Source organism: Lasioglossum baleicum, chromosome 13 (genome assembly GCF_051020765.1).
Source record: "Lasioglossum baleicum chromosome 13, iyLasBale1, whole genome shotgun sequence".
Lineage (NCBI taxonomy): Eukaryota > Metazoa > Arthropoda > Insecta > Hymenoptera > Halictidae > Lasioglossum > Lasioglossum baleicum.
The window spans coordinates 7,374,881-7,394,961 of record NC_134941.1 but is presented as its reverse complement, the minus strand read 5'-3'; the positions used below and the strand labels follow the sequence as shown (position 1 = coordinate 7,394,961).

The window sequence follows — 20,081 nt, the reverse complement described above, 5'->3', positions numbered from 1 at the left end:
GTGTCACATGCTGTATTTCCACGTCCATAATACCTGACTGACTACGTGAACGTTTTATAAGTTGCGTGCCGTCGGCGTAAGCGGGCCACACGCAACAGATTGCATTGAAAAGCAAAATGCAGGAACCGAAAAAAATAAAAGAGAAAAACGCACTTCGTCGTTGATTACGTTTTGATTGAACAATGTCGTTCACCGGGGGTAGCGTGAGTACGTTGAATATCGGCGCTCCATTCATACGACTCTAATACAGAAACATTCCAAAATAATCTGCGTGCCTATTTTACGTATGCACGAAACCGTAAAGATGCAGCATGCAACCTGTTGTTAAAAAAAGTTTGTATTATAAAAGTTTTATCCAAAACATAAAATGTTTTGTAGACCGAAAGTAAAAAATTTAATTAGCTGTGCGATAATGTGGTATTTCTTTTTATTGAAATATACATAACGTTAAAATTCTTATATGTATTTTATATGAAAATTTTTATTGCAGTAACTCTCTAGTTCAAGTTAACAAATTCTGTATGCAATAGCGTCGCGAATATATTGCGAATTTATATGCATTTATGGAAATTACATGCTCTGAAAATTATTGGCATTTCAGTTTTATAAAAATGCTAAATAGAAAAATGTCATTTGCATGGAAATCTACAGGTTGATTATAAGACGCAGAATATACAAAAACTGGAAACATGAAGCGGTTATCGACAAACGTCAGGGTAATATTATTTAATCCCACCATAGTTTATGCAATGTTTTATATCTGTAAACATATATGCGATATTTAGAAAATAAAACTGAAATCGAAGGAGAATTTGCTCGAATATGCATACCTGAAAATTATTTTTGATTTCATTAAGATATGCTCAATTAACAATTTAATTTCAATGAGGTAGTTGTAATTTAACAAAACTGATGTAAACTGGTTGTAAGTTAGACAGTAAGCCATATTGTAACATAATCATATATTGTATAATTTCTAATAAACCTTGTATGGTTCAAAGCAATAAATAACTAATAATAATATGTAATACATATTCTCATTACCTCGTTTATCTTTGCTCTTCATGGACAAATCGTTTGTTCAGGTAGTCAGCCAACAATGGTGGAATTCCGTAGCTTAGCAAACTTTCAAAAAAATTCCAGAGAAATCGGAGGAATTTAACGATTACTATATTCGGTATCGGAATAATTTGAGGTGTACATCAGAAATTCTCAAAGGACATGTCTCGTACGGTACAGCCCATACTTTGCAAATACGGCCACTCCCTTCTCAATTGTACTCGAGGTTACGGAACGACTTATTCAAGGACTTGCAAAACGATCAGCGGAGGAAGCGGCGTGGTGTCCACGAATGCGAAGGACAGTGTATCGATTGATCAAAATTAGGTTATCGCAGAAATTTACATGTCTTTTCGCTCCACGACTCTGACGCTGTTATGTATATCCGAGTCGTCAACATGAAACGGTTCCGTTGTTCGAAATCTTAAAAAATTCTTTAATTATATCTGACTGTAATCAAAAGACCTGTGCGTGCTAATTATAATCTGCTATTTCGCGACACTTCACTCCATCTACTTATTATACATATAATACGGTTCACACGTTCTGGTCTAGCTATGCAAAGAGGATTCATTTTTGTCGCCACGCGTGCTGTATGAAGAGACTTGAATACATTTCTACCGTACTAAAAATAGCAACTTTAACTATGTTGATAGCAAAACAAAGCAGATAGCAAAAGTATATTTCTACATCGAACAGGTTGAAACACCTTGGAAGAGTTAAAACACTTTTAACCGTGTTGATAGTAGCAACTTTAACATAACTATGATGTCAATAGCAAAATAAACTACGTCAAACGATACCAGAGAACTACTGGAAAGTATTATCCGAAGAGAAGTGTGAAGGTCGCAATAATGAGGAACGAGGATGACGAGGAGAGCAGGGTAACCAAATCTCAATTCTCCGATTACGATTTAAAACAATCAGTTTATTCATTTTCGCGCGGCGTGCAGTTGATTTTAACAAACAAACAAACAAAAAAATAAGAGGAAGACGCCAAGTGTCGTGTCGCGTTGCGTTGCGCAGTGTTTAAAAATGCATCTTAAACATAACAAATTAAAATTTATATAATAATAATCCTTCTACGTTACGAGAAAATAATTATCTCAGGTACAAAATTGAACCCTATCACAGACATCACTTAAAGCTTTACCACCTATATACAGTGAGTAGAGAGAAACAAAGAGAAGAGAACACATTCGACGGCGCGCCGTGGAGACGTGCCGCTTACAAATATCGTGTCTCTTTAAAGGTAAAAAATAGACACCTCGACAGAGCGCGTGCGAGGCTCAACAATAATTCAACATATGGAAGACAAATGATTCGTCGTTTTCCCTCCTATCCGCAGAAGCTCGAGCGCCGACGAGGAGGGCTTCTTCACCAGGAAGGAACAGTACAATCGAACAATGGGTGGTATTATAATCTCGAGGCGACATCGTCCCGATCACCAGGGTCTCCAGACAGCGTTGGAGGACTCGGATGAGTCGCCGGAGGAGCTGGCCACGCTGACAGGACTCTGCGGTGGCGTGTAAACGTTCTGCGGTACGTTGACCATGACGTTGGTAGTTGGGCTGGCGGCGACTGCCGGAGCCTTGTTGACAGCGTTGACAGTGGTGGAGGCTGTGTTCGTGCCGGCGACAGAGTTCGAAGCAGGTCCTTCGAGTCTTCGTAGGCAACCGCCGAGGTGTCTCATCAGCTGAGCACCAGCAGCGGGATGAACAGCAGCGGCCACTGGGGTGGACAGGAACGAGGAGACTTCCTGGGCACACTGCGTAAATCCTTCCCGGAATCGGTCAGCGTAACTGTTCTCCGGGGTGAGGGTGAGTCTTCTGGCAGCTCTGAGCGTGTGAAGATGACGGACGGTCAGTTCGAGGATGTCAGCCTTCTCCAATTTGGCGACGTTCTCTCCTTCAGCCTGGAGGGCCGTCACCATCAGGTCCTTCAGCTCGTCCAGGCATCTGTTAATCCTGGCTCGCCTTTTTCGCTCCAGCATCGGCTTCATGACCTTTCTGTACTGGTAAGTCCTGGACACTGGCTCCTCGTAGTCCATGCCGCCGATCGGAGTGTAACTTGTGTGCGGCGCCATCGTGCGAACAAACGTATCTTCTCTTCACTGGTCACTTGACACAAGACAGCTCGAGACGATGGGATATATCCCGGTGATAACGAGCGGATTTACCAAAAAAAAAAAATATGTTCTCGGTAGAACTGACAGAGTGGTATGATTGCGTGGGTGTGTATCGCAAAGCAAAGACGTTTCTCGGAGTGCCGAGAGGTGCGTTCGCTACCGTGTTTACGACGGTTCTGACCGGTTGGAGGGGACCGGCGCGGTACTTATACGTTCGACGGTCCCCCCCCTCCACCAGACTGTCCCATCACCGGTGCCCCTTCCGATGACTCCGGGGACTCTGCTCATGGAGAGAACGTTGTAGGCTGGGGGGACGGAAAGGGGGAGACGCACGAGTGAACCCTGCAGCCCGTGCACAGCCAGCCAGCAGCCGGAGCGTATCGTGGGAAGCTCGCGGGCCGAACAGTTCCCACAGATCGGGGGCCTGTTGGGCCCGGCACAGGTTCCCTCCACTCCTCTCTTTCTCTCTCACTCTCTCTCTCTCTCTGTTTGTGTGTGCTCACTCGACTGGCGCAGGGGGCCCCTTCGTTGGTGCCAGCGCGGGAGAGGACCTTTTCGTGCACACCTGCATGCTCTCTGCCTCGTGGAGAATGGGGATCTCGATACCGCTGCTGTTGCTGCTTCTGCTTCTCCTACTATTCCTCTCCTCTCCCCACCCACCCACCCCTCTTTCTCCTTCTTCTCGCTTGTCGCTTGTCTCTCTTTGTTGCTCCTGCACAAAGCTCTAACCCCGGAGCGGACCGAGTCATCGAGGAAAAAAGAAGCGGCGAGCACACGCCATGTCGCGCGACCAGCACGAGGACGACCCGCGCGCGATCCTCTTCGATCCTCACGCGCTCCACTCTTCCGTTTGTCCTTCTTCTCGGTTTTCCCGCCGTTTCTCTTTTACTCCTTCGTCGCGCGGCACGCTCGTCGCGAGCGTAAACCATGCCACCGCGACGCGACGCCGCGCTCTACGCGGAATATAAGCGATTGTTGCTACTCTGATTGAGATGTTTCGCGGCGGCTCGCGGACGGGGACATCTTGGTAAACGATAAAGCGCGCGGATGAATTTCAGGAACCTTTAGATATAGGGTTTATGGTGACCCCTGGACCATGGATTTTTTCCAACTTTGTGCTTGACAGGTTCCTGTCATTTCACGAGCACAATGATTGGAACTTGACGGAGTCTGACTCGTTTCTCGAGTTTTCATCCCTATTCGACCAGAACTAATTATGAGATTTTTTTATTAGCACAATTGCCAGACTAATTGATGCGATTTGAAACCGTGGAAACATCAAAAGAATTTAAGTGTGTCAATCAGAAGAAAATAAAGTTGAATGTCGGCACAGTTTCCTGCAATCAACGACGACAATTTCCATTTCGCATGAAGATCAACGAATTGAGAATAATAAAATGCGAGAATGTTTAAACGAATTCATCGACTACCGCAGTGGTCGGAAATGATTTTGCCTGGATCACAACGGTCCCCTGTTATTATAGTTCGGCCGACTCCCGAATTTTATGAACCAACTGCACCGCTAAAGACGCGCATTCGACGGAATAATTGTTTCCTGGTGGATTCGAATTATTTTTTAATTGACCGGCGATGAAACCGTTGCACGTGAAAGTTTGAAAAACAAACAAGAACGCGTCCCTGCGACGACTCATTAAAAGTCAGCGCAGGTTTTATCGACGATCGTGTAAATGTTTCCCGGCGAACGATCCCAGTTTCATCTACGATACGGATGATGCGAATAAAACGAAGCGAGCGCAACTTGAAACAGTATAAGTACGGTGTCCGGCGGTCTGCTCCTGTAATTTACTCGAAGAACCATACGGACTCCCACGCGGTGCGTGCGAGCGTGCTACGCGTATTATCAAGCAGAGCGTGCGGAAAGAAGTTTTTCGCAAGGTTTCCTCCATAAATATGAAACCTCCGATGTTTTATTCATCGGCGCGTTCATTCCCGAGGCAGCCACGCTCGGCATTAAAGCGTTTAATTAAGCGACGATTAAGGAACGTGCGACGATTGTCACGTTTTATGGTCGTTGAATATTCCCGTCGAAAACGTCTGTCGTAGTTTTTAACATCTCCACCATTTTCCGCGAACCTGCCACGGACAAACCGGTTCTCCATTTTAGAATTATTGGCATTATAAACACGCTTTTGTGGCAATTCATCGAGAAGTTTTCATTACTCAAGCACGCATGGTCTTACTGCTTCGCTGGGATAAAAATTACCATCGTGAGGTCGCTCTCTACTGTCCTGGGGGATGATTTGTGTCAGAATCTGATTTCAAGGAAATTTTATAGACCGCGGATTTTATACAAAATAAAAATGTTCTGCGTCGACTCCAAGAGAGAGATAGATCCAGATATACGGTTCATTCTTTCTTTAACCCCTCAAAATGTACTTAATTTTTCAACATTAAATCTTCTCATAGAAATAATACTCAGGAAGTTAATAACCATTGCTAAATAATAATTTTAGCAGACATTTAGCTTATGTATTCACTCACTGGACACCCCATGTTTAGAATGGGGATGCATTTGATCCACAATTTTATTTACGGTAAAATTACGTTTGTTCGCAATGTTATATTCCAATTATTATATTGCATTGTATATGATTTTTTTATTTTATGATTATGAAATTGATATGATACGTCATACATACAATACTCTTAAATGTGTGGTAACTTTTGATTAGATACAAACATATTTAATATTATATTATACAGGGTGTTCATTTGAAAATTTTCCAACAGAATATCTTGAAAAGTATGAAAGATATTAAAAAAGTGTAAAACACGTAACCAAGGATTTCGAGGGGGAAAGGGGGGGGCAGTATCAGTCTTTTATTTGGGTGGCGTTTTCAAGGTCATTTGAAGGTCAACTTTGTTTTTACAAATGGAAACCTATATTTGTTATTATGGGTCTTATTGTACGTAAAAAGACCAGCAATTTTCGCAGGATACTTTTTTTTATCCGCAGGTTTCCATTTGAAAAAACAAAGTTGATCTACAAATGATCTTGAAAACGCCATTCAAATAAAAAACTGATACTGCCCCCCTCGAAATACTTGGACACGTGTTTTACACTTTTTTAATATCTCTCATACTTTTTCGAGTTATTCGGCTGGAAAGTTTTCAAATGAATACCCTGTATATTATTACTACTTTATTTCAGCCTTACAACTAAGAAATGTGACTTGCTTTACAGTATCCTGACTTTACAGATCTATCTTATTCACACATTCGGTCCATACCTTCTCTATCTCGCTTTCTTTGTCTCTCTGATTCCTACCCTGACCTACTCTGTTCGTATCCTAATTATCACCAAAAATTTTTATTTAAATAAAATTTTTGTCCAGCTCTAATTATTATTATTAACCTAATTGTTGCATCCTTTCCTATTCCCTAACATTTGTTTTTAGTTTGGTATATTTTTTTGTTACCAACATATTTAACCCTTATACGATCCTCAGGGTAAAAATTCACCCATTTACTATTTTCACGTACTGTAAAATCATTGATCTCTTTATGTCTATCTTGCGAGATGTATTTCTTTAAAATCTGACGTTACAAATGGAAGATAATTTGTTGATATCACGTGTAGAGCAAACATGGGTGAATTACTATCCTAGTCTCTATTATGCAACTATTCTTGAGTAGCGTATAAGGATTAATATAATGTAAACAGTATTGTGAATAATGGTAAAGTAATTTTTAGTGGTAACCTGAGTCGCCCCTCGACTGTTAAGGGTTAAAAACAACGTGTTGGATAAAAATCGAACATGTGATACGCGACAAACATTTTCGATAATCCTCGTCGGTGAAGGGTTGGAGAAAAAAGGAGGATGGTCTTGGATGTGTGTCATGCGATGCCACGAGCGTCGTCGAGAAACGTCCGAGTCCGAGGCATTGACCAAGAGAGCAGGCCACGCGCTTGTCAGCACGCTAGGCACTCGCATCGACATCGAATTTTCGATAAGGAACGGGTTTCTTTGAATAGTTTTTGCGCGGCGGGGAGCGGTCGAGAGTCGGGCCGGCTCGGGTTGACCGGTTTATTGGAATCCAGGCTGTGAGTCGTTGGCTGGTGTATCGGTACGACTAGACCCGCGACACTTGTTGATTCACTGGAATACCACCGACGCGGAGCACGTGCAAGCGCGTGTCGCCACCACTCCTGGCACCCGCCGTACCCGCCGCACACCCGCCTTCTCTTCTCTTTGCACACGTTCTGCTATAGCGAAGAGCACGACGGCGGCGGCGGCGGCGGCGGCTGAATCACGAGTTGGCGAACAGGCTGATCGGCCGGCGTCGGCTCTCTGGACCAGTTTCTATTCTACCCGATGTAGAACAATTGAAATAGCGTTGATCGCGAATCGTCCCCTTTAACCGATTCCGCTGACCAAAATACTCGGGTTCAAGTATGCACCTGTGACGAGACGGTGCTTTAGCACCCTTGCTCATAAGCGTTGGGACACCACCGCACCCTGGTTCTCAACCTCGACCAGTCATACACACTTGCCAATACTTAAACTCTCAGACTGTTTTCACAATTTTTGGAAAATACATCATCATATTTTAAATCTAAACTTAAAATATGATGTTGTCTTTATTGTTGTTATCTCTAGATCAGAGTCTAAACTCTGGATCTACAGTAGCGGACAAAAGTTTAAGACCGCTCTAAAGAAGACGATAACTTTTTTAATATTGTACTATACGATTTTAAACTGTTTTGGGAAGCTAGAGCAAATTTTTTCAAAAATTGCAATTGATCGGGATTGTTGGAAAAATACCAACAGTTGACTTTTTAACTTTTTTATGTGAGCCTATATTGAAAATTTAAAAAATACGTTTTGTAGATCTGTGTCGATTAAACATGTTCTGAAAATTTCGTCAAAATCGGTCGACGTTGCAATGAGCGACAAACGTTTAAAGATGGTAAAAATTGCAGATTTTCCCGATTTATTGCCGAAAATCTTCTGTCCGCTACTGTATATATAAATCATGTCTGACTGTCATAATAATCTGACAGTTCACTTAAAAACAGTCAAATTAATTTTATGCACTCTCTCTTCGTTGTTTAAAGTCATGGTAGAATGCATAATTTTCAGAGAATCCGTGACTCTCTTCTGCTAAACTGTTGTTGATCATTCAAAATTGGGCGCGTTGCGTTTAATAAAACTTTCGACCAACGAAGGTAAGCAACGAAACAAATGCTGGTAGCGAACGTGTTAAACAATCAGACTTTTTTCACAATTTTTGGAAAAAACAGACAACATCATATTTTTAATTTAGACTCTATGGATCTAAATATATAAATTTATGTTTCTCACTTATAATTAGACTGCGGGTTTCATGCATTTATGGAAAATATCAGTAAATGCTGTTTAAAGCAGCGGACATATTTAAAAAAGATTTAAGGACATCAACGTATTAGTTGCAGCTTGATAGAATAATTAAAAAGAAGAAAGAAATGTTTATTCAACTCCAGAGTCTTGCGATCGACGCGAACATTTTTAATTTGCATAGAAATCCGCAGTCTTGTTATAAATTATAACTACATTTTTATTATAAAACTGGACCGCGGATTTTATGCATTCGTGACAAAAATGAGAAAGTGTAATCTAAAACAGCAGAAACATTAGACGAATTTATTGCTACTGTTACATCATGTTCAACCTGTTAAACATTCTAAAAAAGAAATTATATATTTATCTTAACTCAGTTTGTTGCTATTCAGGTAGAAAGTTTTCATTTTGCATGAAAATCCGCAGTCTAATTATAACTTATAATGTGCAGTCTACTAATAATTTTCACGTGATGGAAATAATATGTCAATGCTCTTAAAGCGTTCTAATTAAGAAGTGAAAATGAATGTTATTTTTAAAGGAATCGATGATCAAGCATTCCTGAAGGGTTAATAAGCTTCCGGCAGATAAGGTGTTAATTCGGAACGTTTATTTAACGTTTTTTTTTTTATGAACTATCAGAGCATACCACGGATGATTTGTCGTCCACGATTTCGGGGACATTTATTGCTGCGGCGGTTGATTGAGCCGCCTCAACCATATAGGGCCAGTGCAATTAAATTCATTTTTCTGCTGATACATTGAGCGCACCAAATTTGGTTGGGGTCTGCGGTGTGCGAGGAACTTGAAAGAGCGGCCGCTGTGATGTATCCCCGTTTCTGTTTCGACAAACTAATTGCTTCCTGTTTTGGGGGAATGCTGAAGGTAGGGCAAACGTCACATGGAACGTATAACTTCAAGAAATTGCCTGAAGTACAGGAATTCCTTCCCTTTAACGAAAATATGGTTGAGTGTGAGAGAATTCAAATGTTTCGTTCCAACGAAATTAATTGAGAGATAGTTACTTTGAAATGTTGACGCGCGACTAAGAAAGAACATAAAGAGAAATTACAAAAAGAAGGTTGTTTATAGTTTAATGAATTCAATAATACGAAGAATGTTATTACCCCAGGTTAAATAATTCAATAACGTTAACACGCTTCATCTTGCGTGTATTATAGTAATGTAAGCGCCTGATAACTTGTGACGTGGAGTCCAGGAAGTCTCGATTGAGATCGCAGTCGCCGACAAAAGCAGTGCCCGGAAAGATTTGTCAGCGACTTTATTCGATTAAATATATAATTAGGTAACCCGATGCTGTTCGGAAGTAACTGTTGATTTTACACGACGTTGTTTTGTCTATCTGGATACTTTTTCGATTCGACAACCATCGAAAAAGTATGTTCAGGAATATGTTTAAAAGTATTAATAAGTAAACGTGTGAATTCGAAGCATGCATCCGCAGTATTTCGACAACTAATAGTTTTTTGCTATTCTAACCGAGTGCTTTTTCACGTAGAATGACGAGAGCAATTTATGTAAGAAAAATTATGCATCTCCATCTTCCTTGATGTCTTTCTGTAACGAAACATGACACAATTGTTGAACCACCAATCGTGTCATTGAAGTACTCAATTTGTGGCAAATAAAGTAAATGAATGTTGCATTGAAATCTACAATTGGATCCCGAGTATAAACAAATATGCGATTAAATATGATTATATTATGAAGGGAAATAAATTTTCAAAAATAAAGAATTCATTTTGGAACTGTTTTTTATATGTATTTGTTTCTTCCGTTATTTATTTAACACTAGAACTACCGGATGAGTCAATATGACTTGCTCCTGATTTGTTCTTTTAAATATTAGTATTATAAATATGTTTTTCTGAGAAACTATTCGAGTGAACTTCTCTATTGAAGTACATTTTTAAACAAAACTGGTACGAAATCTAAATAAATGCAATTTTGTCAATACTATAAGGCAATGTATGTAAGGCAAGGTAGTTCTAGTGTTAATTTCTTATTTTTTAGTTAGAAACAGATATAAGTTTCACAAATATAAATTACAATAAAGTTTGAGAACTGTATATCTAATATAATTAGCAAACAAAATTCTTTAAAATAAGTAACAGTCAAGGAACTGTATCTTGAAGTAAATCTCAAATAAAACACTTAAAATAATAGCGAGTTGTTGGCAATAAAATTGAAAAATAATTCAGAGTGCAAAGGGTTAATTCGTCTCCTGATCAAGCCGGTTAATCGAAGTCCAACTGTATCATCGAAATTAAATTTTTTAAAATTATTTTCAAACTTCAGTTCCAACGAGGAAATGAATGACAATCAGTACGCCCTTTAAAACAGAATAACTTTTTTATAATTGTACCAAACGACCTGATCTTTCATAATCAATTAGAAGCATTGATTTACGAAATGATATGCAATAAGGATTTTCCAAACATTATAATCTACAAGGTTACATGCAAAAGCAAAAAAGCATTTTCTAAAACTTTCTTATTTGGTCCAATAATAAAAATTTAAAATATATGTTTCGCAGATTTATGTTGGTTATACACATACTGAAAATTTCATCGAAATCGGTTGACGAAGGAAGAAACGACACGCATCGGAAGATGTACGATTCTGTGGATTTTAAGCAGAACTAAAACTACGATTTTCACCATTTTTAACGGCTTGCAACTTGTCTATATGTTAATCGATTTCGATGAAATTTTCCAGCATGTGTGTAACTACTATAAATCTACAAAATAAAATTTTCTTTAAAAGCCCAAATAAAAAAATTGTCGAAAAATTACCTTTTCTTATTTTTGCATGCGACCTTGTAAATTACAATTTTTAGAAAATCTTGCATATCATTTCGTAACCCAATGCTTCTAATTGATTATAAAAGATCAGGTCGTTTGGTACAATTACAAAAAAGTTATTCTATTCTAAAGGGCTTACGAATACTTTTTACGCCCACTGTATAAATCTTCAGCTATCATTTTGTCACACGGTGTAGATACATAGCAGCCGCAGCTAGGGGGTACGTCCGCGTTAGAAAAGGATTCCCCGGCGTGATGAATCGTCGGTGCAACCGGTTCCGAGGTTGCGGCGATCGGGCAGAGATCGGCAGCCGATTTTTCGAATTAAGCGTACGATCTTAATGACCCGCCCATCCCCGGTCGTCAGCAGGACAGGTTTCGCTTGCGGGGCTTAACGAGGTGTTTCGCCCTTTTGGTAGCCGGTAGGCCAAACAAGGGTCCAAGTGGGCCGGCCGAGTATTTACGAGCCTTTAACTCTAAACGCGGAAAGGTGGCCGGCAAAGGCGATCTCGCGGCGCAGATCGGCCAACGATGTGTCGCGTTCGTTAAAGAATTCGCTCCTTTCGGTATACACACGGACGCCTTAACTGCCAATTGGCTTGGCTTTACGGCTGTCCGCAACGATCCGCCGCTAGAAGACTAGCGTGTTACCGAGAAACCTTCGGGATTGTTAACAGCTCCTGGACCGCGTAATGTCTCTTTAAAGCGGCGATCGCTAGGGAATTCTCAGGGGCGCAACATGGGAGAAATTGTCCCTTCGACGTCGATTTTAGAACCGACCATCAGCACCCGGTAACGGGTCTCTAATACTAAGTTTGTTTAAACGGTGTCATAATTATTGCCGAAGGCGGTCGGCCCAGTCACCGATGAAATGTGTGCTGTGTAACGAATCCACGGTTTTTGTCGGTTTTATCCAATCAGCGAAACAAGAGTCTGCCGAGGTAATTAACCTTCGGACAGCGGATCAGTCTCGCCACAGTTGTGTGCAAAGGTATCCGGCCTATAAAAACGAATAGCTTTTCTCGTTTCTCGAAGATGTTTGATAGATGCTTTATGAAAAACAATTAATTAAAAATTCCCATTGGACGATGGGAAATATTTTTTGCGAAATTTAAAATATGCCTAGATCGACGCAAGTTATGTGCGTGCAGAATGTTTTATAAACATCGATCAACGGTGCTGCGAGCTATGCACAATTAAAAATGACAAAGGTTTTCAAGTCTTTTCAATTTTTATGAAAACTGCAGACATTTACGCGAAATAAAAATTGTCTATTTCAATTGCCACAAACTGGACTGACAGAGAAATATATTTTCGTTCTTAATATATTTATTGGCAAGAAAATAATGTTTAAATTCTTCCACTGTTTTCACTGTTCTAGATTACATTCGCCCATTTTTTTTCACAAGGATTTATTTCTGTCTTTGATACTCTGAAATTCTTGTAGTTTTTTTGTTCGAAATTACACTCACTCATTTTTGCCATAACGAAATCTGCTACACAGTTAATACGCGTTGACGCACGACGGAAGAATGTCGATAATACTTGTTTCGCACCTCGCAAACCGAGGGAGATCTTTTGCTATCTGTGAAAGTAATTAGCAAACTAATCGCGCTGAATAAATATGCACATTACACGAACACGCATAGTTACCTTCTACGCGTAGCACACGCGACACAGTATGATCAAAGTACGGCACAAGACACGCGTTGCGGAGTAATGTGAAATATTTCGTCGTACTATCGGAGATCACTCACATGTCACACTGATCGTACGTTATAATACACACTGGTGAATGAATCGTGAGACATAGGACGACTGTGTAACTCGCTATCTCGTTCTCTATTATCTATGACACACGGCGTCTTCGATACAATTGTGCCGGACTCAGCACAATATATTTTCGCGTTCGTTTTGGCATTGTGCCGGACTTCTCAGTTACGCTGAAATTATTTCGTCAGCCGAATACTGATGTGTCATCTATTTATTATTAATGCGGCACGCATCGATGTACATCTCGTTCGGCAGTCGAGTTGTGGATATAATTTTAGCCATGGAATTTTATTATACGCTAGCCGTGATTAACTCGGGGATTAGTCATTCATGCGAGACTCGAAATGAAACTATATTGTTGCTCGGGGATTAATTCGCCTGTCAATCGTGTCAACTACCTTTGGTATAAATAGATTTTCTAATTGGAAATTAAATAAATAAAATATTATTACTACGAGAATATTTGTTCTGGCAGAAAAATTTAAAGATAGTATAAAAATACTGGTTATTTGTTTGATATAGATATTTTCTTTTATTTTATAAATTTGCAGGGAGCTGTAAAGAGTTTAATGAATATTCACATTTTCGAGTATTTTGCAAATTTTGTGCAAAATGCAGAAAAATCAACATGGAAAATAATTACTAAAATGAAAGTGAATGCTTAATGAATATTTAAAAAATGATAATTGATATATAACAGAATTAGGAAATTACACACACGATTTGTTAAGAGGAATTAATAATATGTCTGACGTTATTTCAAGGTGAAGACAGTAGTCATATCAAAGATAGATAAGAGAGTTTTGAAGACAGTCGTAGATTTTCTAGTTCCACAGTTATACAAATTCCGGAAGATCTTTCTACAGAATTTTATTTATATGCATGGATGAATGAAATTGTTGGACACGTTTCAAAATGTGGGTGGTTCGTGATTAATCCAAGTTTCTAATGGTTATGCAGACTCTTCTGAGTAATAACCTTGAATTAAATTGCATTCATCCCGGAATTATTTTAGCATGATTTTCTCGAAATTAGTTTAAAGATAGTGTGAGAGTACTACGTTCATTTCTAAAATTGTAAATCTATTAATATTAACAAATTCGGAATTATTTCGGTTTCATTATGAGAACAGAAACAACTTAACTGTTCTAATAATAAGTGCATACCTTTTTTATAATTCTTTATAGGATAGAACGTTATTTTCAAATTTGACATTTATAACATATTGATCTAAGATAGCGGTATTAGAATATTCAAATAAAAGATTGCAACATAAAAATATGGAAAAATATGCTGACGATGCTTTTAATGAAATTCGTAATAATTACTCGGTAGAATACAAAAAATAAAAACTAAAAATAATGGTGAAAATTTCTGTTCATGATTATACTTGGATACAATCGATAGTTCCATTGCCGCGGATCGGAAATCACGCTCCTTCGATAATTATAGATACAACCTAACAGTACTCGAAGTGATACGACGGCTAAAGCACTTTTTGCCAGGTTCAAATCTTGATTATCCACATGTTTATCTCCCGATGCTGTTCGTACGGGGTATAATTTTAATCAAGAAATCTTCGTCGAAAATGTTGGGCATTCGCATCCGGATAAACGTGATTTTGTCGAGATTGGTCGGTATAATATGCCCGATGTCGAAAACGAGGCATTAGCATGAGTATATGCTGGTAGAGACCGGTAGGATAATTACACTGATTGGTCGTCCGAGCCGGATGTGATGCTGCTGCATGCGAGCAAAAGCGAGTGAACGAGCGAGCGAGCGAAGGCGCGATCGCTAGCGCGCGCGTGCACGCGATCGCGCGCGTGTTAAGCTGAACGTAACAAGCGTTATCCGCGCTGCAACTCCGCTATCATCGAGACACTGCGCCGGCTGCGTCATTGTTAATCGCGTTAACGGCAATGATACTTTCCTGAACCGGGAGGACCTTCGATTCGACTCGAATTTTTCCTCGTTTACTGTCTTTACACAGTTGCTCGACACATTCACGATTCTCTTTTTTAGTATATTTATTCGACTACTTACTTATGTTAAAAATGTATAGGTAGAATATAAGATAATGAAAACACTGTCGACTCATTAGAGTAGCTCCTGCATCTTGCAAATGCAGACAACTTTTATTTAAAATGTTGAAGCCTGTCACGAATAAAGGATTTTTATAACCAGATTGCGGATGTGCACGCAAAATAACAATTTTTTACCTGAATTTATGTTCTCTCGTGATGTGTGTCTAATGGGTTGAAGATATAATAACAGTATTTCTATTGTTTTACCACTATTAGAACAGTCCTACAGTCAATGTCTTAAATAAAATCAACTCGGATAATTTCACTCTGTATGTACAGTAAAATCCAAGTAATCTAATGAAATAAAAATCGAAAATTTATTTGCATTTTCCAGTTCAATGAATTCCAGCTCTAGTTCAATGAATACACAGTAGACGACCCCTGTATGATAGCATTATCAAAAAGCTGCTAATAAAGATATGATTTTTATACAGTAAAATAAACGTACAGTAAATGCACCAAAACTGGGTTTTGTTTATTGTACATTTACGTAACAGATTTTATCAGCTCAAAATTGATAATTCAATCTGTGGAGACAATCCCACCCCCATACGATACTTCCATGTTGAAACCAACGTGGATACATCATCGAAAGTGTTACTTGAAGAATGGAAAAGCGTTACCTGGACAGGAGTGAATCTCGGCGGGTGTTAGGAGAACGGCGGCAGCACGGTAGCATGGTTATCGCAAAAGTGGCACGGTAGATCGAAGCTTTCGCCGAGCGAATGGTTCGGTAGCTGGTTCGGTTGGAATCACGGGAGGAAAGGTGTAAGAAGCCAGAGAGGTCCGTCGACGCTAATTCGGAACGTGTTGGTATACGAAACGCTTCCGCACTGTTCCTCGTCTCCCTCTTGATCGGTCGTTCGAAAACAGTTGTCGATGATTTGGTCTCGCTCTTGTCCCATCCCTTCTCTCTCTCTCTCTTCTCTTTCAGTCTCTCCCTGTTTGCGTTGCGCGAACCCCCGGCAAGGATCACGGTGGTATGATATAGAATGGGTAGCCTCCGAAATTCTTCGCTTGTACACTCTTGGCTCGTGCTACGAGAAACGTGGGAAGATTCTCAGGCCTGGAAGCCGTTCATGCTCCCACCACGTGCAGCCGAGCAACACGCGTTGCACACGATCTGGTTGTGTGGTGTGCATGCACGTCTCCTTAGGGGCACACGTACGGAGCCGCACACCGGCGAGCTTTTATATGGGAATATACATATAGAAGGCGTCTCTTGCTCTCCTCTCTTTTTCCTATCGCATTGTGCAGCGAGCTGTGAGTCCTCTTTATGCGGCAGAAGAGGCAACCTGGCCTGTAATGTAACCTTAACGTGGCCCTATTGCCGCTTGTTGTGCACATAATACGAGGCTATTGTACCCAGCACGGGCCATATTGTTGCCCACATCTCGGCCCGGCACCCTGCCACGCAACGATCCCCCTTTCCTTATTCCTTCTTCTTCTTCTTCTTCTTCCTCCTCTTCTTCCTAGCCCCCTTCTTACCACCTTTCTTTTTCTCTCCTGTGACAGAACACGAGACCCCCTCCTCGTATCCTATCTCACTTTACCACTGCTCTCTTGTCTTTCCTCGCCAAGCTTGGCCCATGCGAAACGGGATCGAACCTCTCGGGATTTCGGCAAGAGTTCACGCGACGCTGATACGATTAATCCTACAGTGATCGTGTTTGCGTAACAGATGTTGCGCACAGATTCTCCGCTTCCGGCCGACTCTTTATCGGATCCTGTGTTACCAGATTCGTTCAACTGAAACTTCATTTATCTTCGCCGGTCAGGCCAGTTCGAAGTGTTAGCAGACGCCAGTAATAAGAAAGTAACAAAATTCTGCGGTCTACGAGAAGTGTGACGCGATGTAAGATTAGATACTGCGGCGAGAAGATAGAGATTCAGTGATAAAAGGATTTTGCTTTCAAGCGGAAATTTATTTGATTTCTTTCTTAGAATTCTGATTTTTATTGCGAAATTGATTAAATTCACATTTATATATTCAGTTGACTTTATCCCCTTGCTGTACTTTGACGAGCCAGACTCGTGATGAAGGTTTTAACAAAGACTAACAAATACGAATGTTACGCGTTTCATTTTAGATGAAATGAAGTTTGATTCGTTCGTAATCAATAGACTGCGGATCTGTATGCAAAATAACATATGTTTGCATTGATTGCAAGACACAGGAGTGAAATAAAAATTTCTTTCTTCTTTTAATTATCTGGTTAAGCTGAAACAAATCTTTTTAATATGTTCACTGCTTTAAATTGGGCTTACACATATTTGTCATAAATGCATAAAATCCGCAGTATGGTAATCAATATTTAATGAACATCCTTGAATTTTTGCAGATTTTTCTACAAACTGGAACCGTGGATTGAACACTGTATCGTTGGTTCGGATGATCGAGGTTCTACTGTATCGTGGATTGAATAGGTAAATATGATGCGAATAGGGTCGTGTTTGGAAGAAAAGATCATAAGAAAGTTCGTATGAAAATTTCATAGCAAAAGTTCTTAGGAAAAGTTCTTAGGAAAAGTTCATAAGAAATTTCGTATGAAAATTTCATAGGAAAACTTCATAAGAAAAGTTCGCAGGAAAAGTTCGTTGGAAAAGTTCGCAGGAAAAGTTCGTAGGAAATGTTCGTAGGAAAAGTTCGTAGAAATAGTTCGTAGGAATAGTTCGCAGGAAAAGTTCGTTGGAAAAGTTCGTTGGAAAAGTTCGTAGGAAAAGTTCGTAGGAAAATTTCATAGCAAAAGTTCGTAGGAAAAGTTCGTAGGAAAAGTTCGTAGGAATAGTTCGCAGGAATAGTTCGTAGGAATAGTTCGCAGGAATAGTTCGTAGGAATAGTTCGCAGGAAAAGTTCGTATGAAAATTTCGTAGGAATAGTTCGCAGGAAAAGTTCGTATGAAAATTTCATAGCAAAAGTTCATTGGGAAAGTTCAAGGGAAAGTTCATAGAAAAAGTTCATAGGAAAAGTTCATTGGAAAAGTTCGTAAGAAAATTTGGGGTCGTTTTAATCAGGAAAATGTCACGAATATGTTGACAAGGTTTCATAAATAAGTCATTAGGTTCAGTCCCAAAGTTTGCACACTAATCGAGGCATTACTTTAATTCTAACCATTAATCCTCGACAGAGTGGTCCGTAAGTCAAGAACTAGTTCGAGTATTATTCAAAGAATGCATATTTGAATCACGAATAAAATTACTGTCGCTTTTAAACAAATTAATGTAAAAATGGTTAAAACTGCAGAATATGTTTTTATTATTTTCTGCAATTATATCTCAAGTCGTTCGGCTTCTTCGAGTGCAACATATAAACACAATCATTGGCTCGATAAGGAGTAAACTAATTGAATTGCTCGAAGCTACCAATAAGAATATATCCAAGCAAGAAGAAAATTAGTTTCTTTTAAGGGCGAAAGCCGCTCGATAAACGCACATCCAAGCAAATTAAACCGCAGACGTCAGACATGTAAATTAGATTATTTGCAATGAATGGATTCGTAAAAAATTTCAAAAGCTGTAGTCGGTCCGTTTGATCTTCCAAAGAATTCGCTAAAGAATTTTGTTGTTTCGCAAAGCGTCTGAAGATAAGATCGCACCGATGGAACCGCAACATGCGGGTACCACGATTCTTATGTATTAGTATTAATTCATACCTATTAAATAGTAAATTCGGAAGGGATATGTTCTTCAATGTTATACATATGTGTAATGCACGGATCAGGAAAATATGGTACAAGCAATTTACAGCGTGCAAAAGAGTAAGACGCGAGAATTAGCCAGACAGAAAGCGGGTTGCGATAAGTTGTCATTAAGTATGGACGTGTCATTTACTCGTATTTCTTGCTAAATGCGGGCGAGGAAGGTTTTCACAGCAATAATTAATTTTCACAAAGTTTATTAAAGATTTATTGTCGTTTCCATTTCCAAACCTATCATTAATGGAACGCTGCTCTTCGGTCTGTTCCCTTTTTGATTTTACCTGCGATTATGGATCGACTCAATTAATACAAAGTGTTACACTACCCCTAATTAAGCGTCGTAAGAATGTCCCCCGGAGCCGTCGCTTTAATTTATAATTGTTGAACGAGTTCGCCTGTGGAAAACGTATAATGACTCCAAAAAGTGTTTCAACGCTGTACTTCTGATTTTAGGTCATTTTATTTCTTGGAAACAGTCACACACTTTTTGCATGTAACCTTTTTCTAACTTTAATAATTATCAAGATATTTTATAAATTAAGTTTCTCGCTTTCTACTGGGCGCAGAAATGAATTATTAAGAATGTGGAGCCATGAAAGGGGATTGTTCATTATTATTAATTATTTAAAACATCTGCGAACTGCTTTGAACAGTATTTTATAAATTGGAAAAGTCCTGTTTAGAACATTGCGTATCATAAAATTCGTAAATGGCTCGACAGAATTTTAACAAAATGACGGATTTTGCTGGACTAATTTGGAAAGTGCAGGAAGTAGTGGCCACTGGATAACTACCTGTCAGATAACTATCCGATAGGAACGCCCCTCGATTACACGCGCTACTCACCAACCTAAGTGTACCATACAATATGGTCCAAACTGTATTATCATAATTTAACCTGTTATGCTTTTGTAAAAAACAATCGTACAGCAATAAATTCAGACTCATTTTGAAGATGGAAGATTCTACTTTAGCACGCCATTATTTGTTTTCCTTTAAAATATTTTTACATGCCGTAGCAGCTGAGAAACTGAAGGCCCATTTTCCTCAAAGAATGCTACAGATTTAAACTTCCGTAAAAATATTAAAAAATTTTTTTGGACAATGAATCTTCCACAGATTTGAAAATTGAAGCCTCCCATTTCCAACAACGCCTTAAAAATCAATGTACG

The 20,081-nt window shown here is 39.5% G+C and overlaps 2 protein-coding genes across 6 annotated transcripts in view; both read right to left on the bottom strand.

Moving 5' to 3' along the window:
• LOC143215314 (tubulin monoglutamylase TTLL4) overlaps nt 1-20,081 on the bottom strand; it is a 38,613-nt gene that overhangs the window by 5,896 nt on the left and 12,636 nt on the right. Inside the window, exon 1 of one of the 5 annotated variants that reach the window (XM_076437363.1) lies at nt 15,835-17,776. The exons of 1 other annotated variant lie outside the window; for it this stretch is intronic. The gene's annotated coding sequence lies outside the window, so the exon portion shown is untranslated. Of the gene's footprint in view, nt 1-1,044; nt 1,821-12,826; nt 12,978-13,007; nt 15,771-15,834; nt 17,777-20,081 lie in introns of those variants that run through there. 3 more of the 5 variants (XM_076437361.1, XM_076437364.1, XM_076437365.1) reach the window with 3 other exon arrangements.
• On the bottom strand, nt 1,967-3,796 carry LOC143215317 (enhancer of split mgamma protein). The gene has a single exon (XM_076437368.1). It carries the CDS (start codon nt 3,143-3,145, stop codon nt 2,504-2,506), a length of 642 nt encoding a protein of 213 aa, XP_076293483.1. The 5' UTR covers nt 3,146-3,796; the 3' UTR covers nt 1,967-2,503.